The following is a 5742-nucleotide window of genomic DNA, read 5'->3' as shown; positions in this document are numbered from 1 at the left end:
CAGGGAAGCTAAGGCTTGCTGAGGGCCCAGGACTTTGCCCAGGACTTGCTGGGTTAGCTGAGTGGCAGAGCCGGGAGGAGGCCCCAGGCTCTTGTCCTGAGAGGCAGGCCAGGCCTGAAGGCCCTTACCCAGTGAGCCACCCACATGCACACGGCCTCAGAGAAGGCCCTAGCGGGCACTGGTTCAGAACATGTGCTCTGGGGCGGGCAAAGCTACATGACCTTCAGCTCTGCCATTCACTAGCTGTGTGATTTGGGTGAGTCACTCAGCCTCTCTGAACTTGTTTCCCCATCTCTAACATGAGAACGCTAACACCGACCCCACAGGGTGCTGGGAGGGGAAGCCGGATGATGAATGGGAGGCACACGGCCAGGCCTACGGCTGCTCTGCTACGGCTCTTGTCTGTCACCAGCTGAGGCAAATCCGCTCATGACATCTTCAGTTCCTCCTCTCACGGCAAGGGCCAGCGAGCAGTGACATCAGACCCCCGAAAGCTTCTAGCCCAAAATAGCCTTCTCTTTAGACTGACCCTGTCCCGTCACAGCTGCTTCTGCTCGCCACCGCATCAGGCTCGTCCCTAGAGCCCCCGTGCCAACCAACCGTCCCCCGAGGCAGGATTTTCCCTGGGCAAACGAAGGGGCCTCCGGGCGGCAATGACACAGCTTTCCGTGCCCCAGAATCAAGGTCCTGGGCTCTGGAGCAACCTGGGTTCCGATCACCTACCTCCCTGTATGACCTTGGCCATCACTTAATTTCCCAGAGCCTCAGTTTCCTCATCTGGAAAGTGGAACCAACAGCAACCTACCGGGTCAGGACTCGAGCAGACAAAGTCCATGGAGGACCTTTCATGGAGTCTCACCCGGAAAAGGTGTTCAATAAATAGGACCAGTCGTTGTACCTGCAGCACTGGGAAGTTTGTAAAATCACTCCCATCTGCCTGCCTCCTGGGGCCCCCAACGGGGCAGATGTCCTTGCTGGTTATCATCAGGAAGAAACGGAACCTACCCTGCCCCCAGGACTTCCAAAGCAACCAGCCCCTTGCGGAGCACTGATCCCGGCTGTCTGTCTGAGCCCAACTCCCTCTGGGAATCACAGACCCTCCCCCCACCCCCGACAGGTGTCTGGTCTTGTGAGATTTCACCTTGTCACTGCTCTGGAGCCCTGAGACAGCCAGGGAGGTGGACAGGACACAGCTGAGTCGGCCCATTTGTCAGACAAAGAAGCCGAGGCTGAGCAAGGAGCAGGACCTGGTCCAGGCCACCCGACGGCAAAGGGAGCCAGGATGAGGCTCAGGCCGCAGGGAGGGAAGAGGGGGCCAAGTGCCCAGTTGGATTTAGACTCTTAGATGGTCAGAGCTGGAACATTCAGGGGTGTGGGCGTAAATGGCCGTGAAGGAAACAAGCCCAGAGAAGGGGAGGACGCCTGAGGGCACAGAGCAAGTCCAGGGCAGGATCCAGCTGATGCCAATCATTAGTTCACTTGTTTGTTCGTTCATTCGTTCATTCATTCATTCATTCATACAGTGACTACAGTAGCAAACCCGCACAGCCCTTGCTGTCAAGGATCTCGTGGTCCTAAGTGGGGGTCAGACGAGCAACGAGGCTATCAAAACATGCCCTCGTCGGGGAAGCACCCAGGTGTGCCGCAGGGCAGGGGTGGGAGGCCACGTCTGCAAAGTGGAGGAGGGGCAGGACTACGTAAGAACCCGAAGAGAGAATGTTCTACGGTGTGAAGGTTTGCTTTCTGGTTGGCCCACAGTCCGGTCTCCCTCAACAATTGGAAAGATGGGAAGGAAGTGCTTCTCTGAGCTGGATTTCTTCCTGCAGCTGAGGGGCCCGGGCCAAAAGGGGTCAGTTAGATCTTGTCTCACCCTTGCCCCAATTTACACGCAGGGAAACTAAGGCCCGTTCATGGTCCATGAAGGGCTTCGGCTCCCTGCCTTCCTGCCTCTGATTGGTGTGTAAAGAGACTCCTGCTCCTGTGTTTGCCCCTCCCCCCCGCTGCGTCGGCGCTGACTGGCCTTGCTGGAAGGGTCTCTCACCTCAGGACCACCCGACAGGGTGCCGCTCAGCCCCGTCTGCTGAAACACCCTCGATATGGCTCGGGCTTCCAGAAGATTTGCGTCAGTGGTTGGGATGTGGCCAAACTCCTTTCAGCCTTTGAGCTCCAGGTGAATGGAATCAGAGCTCAGGCTCTCCACCAGGTGGAAGGAGAGAGTCTTGGTTGGCTAGAAGCATGGAGGGGGGCCCATAGCCCCACTCCCCGCTGCGCCTTGCCCAGCCCTGCACCCACTGAAGTTCCCAAGTCCCCCAAGGAGCTCAGCTTGTCAACCCTGACCCAGAGCACCGCCCTCCTTGGAAGTGTTGGAGAACCCTTACAAGTTTCTCCAGCCTTTGCACCTGCTGTCCTGCCTGCCTGCAATGCCTCTGCTCACCTCTTTGCCTGGGCTGACGGAATCTGTTCACTCACTCATTCAACAAAAATGGGCTGGATGCTTACTGTGCGCCAGGCAGAGAGCTACGCTCAGGGGTAACAGCTGTCTGAGAGCTTAGAGACCTGCGGACATGCAGAGTTTAAGCACACACGCACACGCACACAATAATGTCCAGTACAAATAGGAGCAGACCCTATAAAGGAAAAGAGAAACTAAGAGTGAGATCTCATTTGATGGATGGAGGGAACATGGTCTAGGGAAGGCTTCTCTGAAGGAGGTGACTTTTCAGTTGAGTTTGGGAACAGGAGGAGGAAAAGGAGTTCGCTTACTGAAGAGTGAGAGGAAGAGTGTGCCAGGCAAAGGAAACAGCATGTGCAAAGGCCCTGGGCTGATAACTAGTTTGCTGAGTGTGAGCCAGAGCAGATCAGTAAATCTGAAGCCTCCAGAGAGTGGGTGGGTGAAGGAGAACGAGTCAGATCACACAGGGAGGCAGAAGCAGCAGACCTGGGTCCACCGTGTGGGTAGCAGGAAAAAGGAAGGGTCCAAGAGAAGGAGCCAGAACAAGAGACGAGACATAGGTGGGAGGAAATCAGGAGAGGGGCCTATCCCAGAAGCCAGGTGAAGAAAGGGTTTCTCGAAGGAGAGAGTCATCAACTTCTTCAGCGGAGGGGTCATCTCCTCCAGGAAGCCTTCCTGGACTCCATGTGTGGGGTTAGGGGTTAGTGCCTTGATCTCCCCCATCAGAGTGCTTTCCTCTCTCCCAGCCTAGCCTGGAAATATCATGAAGGCAGAGACAAGGTCTGACTTGGAAAGCCAATCCCAAAACTTAGCACAGGAACTGAAAGCAGCATTTGTTAAATGGATGAACATAGAGAGGACGTGACTCTGAGCCCACAGTTTTCCTTCACTGGACTGGTCCAGGAGGCCCCTTCTGCTCTGGACCTCCCAGGCATGCTGGAGCCAGACCCCTCTCGGCTGGACCTGGGACCACTCACAAGGAGAGCCCAGGCTCTCCTCCCTTCCTGCCTGACCCCTTCCCAAGGCTCCCTCTGTCCCTTTGCCTTTGCCTCTTGCTCTTGGCTCCCAGGCACCGCACCACCTGACCACCTTCCAGAAGGCCAGCAACAGGCTCCTACACCAGGTGAAGTCAAGGTGCTTCCTGTGCAGGGGGCCCTTCAGTTAGGGTGCGCACCATTCCTAGCCTTGCCCTGCCCTGAGGCTACTACTAGCAAACCAGGAAACAGCAAGTCGAGGCTCCGGGTTCTAGGTGGGGAGATGGAGCCCTGGGGGGTTTAGAGCCTCGCTGGGCCGTGGGTTAGTCCCCCAGAGAAGGGTCTGTGCCCCTGTGGAGTCGCATTCAGGCATAGCTAGACCAAGTTTCAGGTGAGCACTTCCGGGGGCATGTCTCAGACTGTCTGTCCCTGGGGAACTCATCACTCAATCCAGCCTCATATCATTTGTCTGTCTCCCATTCGAGGCTGGGAGCTCTTCCAGGTCAGGGGCCTCTCTTTGTCCCTCCCTCCTCTCTCCCTCCCACTCTTTCTCTCTTTCCTCCCTCCATTCACTAAGCACAAACTATTTCTCAAGCTTGAGCTGCTCATTTCTGAACCTGTGCCCCTGACACACAGCTTGGCACAAGGGGGGCACTGAGCACGCGTCCACTGGCCACCTGGCTACCCCGCGGTGCCTGGTCCATGGGTTGGGCCTTGCCAAGCTCCCTGGAGCATTGCAGCTCCGAGCATGGCAAAGGGCCCCTCTCCCTGGAAAGAGCTGAGCTCCTGCAGGAGGAAGGAAATTTGGCCTTCAATCTGTATGGAGGCCAGGCCTGGTGGGGTGGGGGTGGGAGTGGGGTCCAGAGGGAGAACTCAGTTTTCTTCACAGGAACTGTGGTCCCAGGAGGACCTGGGCCCCCAAAAGGAGGCTCCAAACTGGAGTGAGGCCACCTCTCAACTGCCCCCTTTTTGGCCAACAGGGCCTTTTCCCTGCTGAACCCTAAAATCTGCTGTCCCCCCCACCCTGCCTCAGTCCCTCAGGCACCCTGGCCCTCCTGCTTTCCTCACATGCACGTCGCCCAGAGACAGCCAGGGTGCCCTGGCGTGCCAGCCAACGGGCAGCTCCCTGGCCAGGCTGAGCAGTGGGGGTTTCGGTTACCTGCGCCCCTGGAGCTCCAGGCCTGCAGAACCTAACCCCAGCCAAGCCATTCTGAGTCCTACGAGTCCTGTCCCAGGCTCTCAGCAAGAGCTTCATCCCTGGCAACTGTCCCCCAACAATCTTCCCCGGGGTTTCCAGCAGCCCTAGAGGCTGCAGCAGGGGCGGCTGGGGCAGCTCTCCGGTGGTAGCCCCTGGGGCCCTGCAAAGTGGGGCGTGCTTTCAGCCTGGCGTTAATTACAGGGTGCGTTCCTGATGCCTGGTCCGTCTATATTTATCTGCAGGGTCTCACTAATTAAATTCCCCACGGCACCCGGCAGGCTTGGGGACAGGAGGCAGGCTTGGGGACAGGAGCGAGGCAGACAGGCAGGGGGGCTGCAAACTTCCGTTCCTTCTTGGCCAGGAGCAAAACAGAGGCAGCCCAAACTCCCTCTCATGTCCAGAGTCCAAGGGGCTGCCCTGGTTCTGCCCTGGGGGGGGGTGACCCTTCAGCTCTGTGCCCCCTCCCCCAGGGCACCCATGCCCACCCACAGGCCCCAGGATCAGACAGTGCCCAGCCGCCTGCCGGCCTCCCCCTCATCAACTCGGATTCCTGCAGCAAGCAGAGAAAAGTCTGCCGAGCAGCCGGCCAAATCCCCAACTCTGCCACTTTGCAGGGGCCGGGGCCCTCTTACCGTAGGAGTCGTCTTGGTCCAGGAGGGAATCGGGCTCCATGGCGAATGGGCCCCCAGCCCCTGGCCCCACCTGATTTATGAACCAAGGCTGTCTCCATGAGCGTCTGGGTTTCTCCTTTTGTATTCCATCTGGCGGCTTTTCCAACTAGATGACTGGGTATTCCTGCAAGCAGGCCCCTCTCCAGCCCTCGCCTTCATACAGTACATTTAAAGTAGCAGTAACCTCTTTTTCCTCCCCCCGCAGCCGGGCTGGAAACATTAGAAGGGACCGAGGCAGCGAGATGTCTAAAATAGGAAGACGCCGGGACGATTGGCCTGGCTGCCGGCGACGCTGGCTGCGGGGATCTGGCCAGGGCTGTGCAGATGGAAAAGCTAAGAGGTAAGGCTGAGCTGGGGCATAGCATCTGGAAGCTGGCTCTGGGGCCCCAGGGTCTGTGGGGAGGTGGGGGGGGGTGGCAGGCTGACCCAACGGTGGGGAGGGGCTGG

General features: G+C 58.2%; 1 protein-coding gene across 1 annotated transcript in view; it reads left to right on the top strand.

Moving 5' to 3' along the window:
• Positions 1 to 5499: 5499 nt before the first annotated feature.
• LOC109489099 overlaps positions 5500 to 5742 on the top strand; it is a 24860-nt gene continuing 24617 nt past the window's right edge. Inside the window, exon 1 of the mRNA XM_019796108.2 lies at positions 5500 to 5635. Within this exon, the coding sequence (XP_019651667.1) occupies positions 5620 to 5635 (16 nt within the window). The 5' untranslated portion in view covers positions 5500 to 5619. The remainder of the gene's footprint in view (positions 5636 to 5742) is intronic.

Source organism: Ailuropoda melanoleuca, chromosome 7, assembly GCF_002007445.2.
Source record: "Ailuropoda melanoleuca isolate Jingjing chromosome 7, ASM200744v2, whole genome shotgun sequence".
In the NCBI taxonomy this organism is placed as follows: Eukaryota; Metazoa; Chordata; class Mammalia; order Carnivora; family Ursidae; genus Ailuropoda; species Ailuropoda melanoleuca.
Note: the sequence above shows the minus strand (reverse complement) of the source record. Positions and strands in the feature narration are given on the sequence as shown.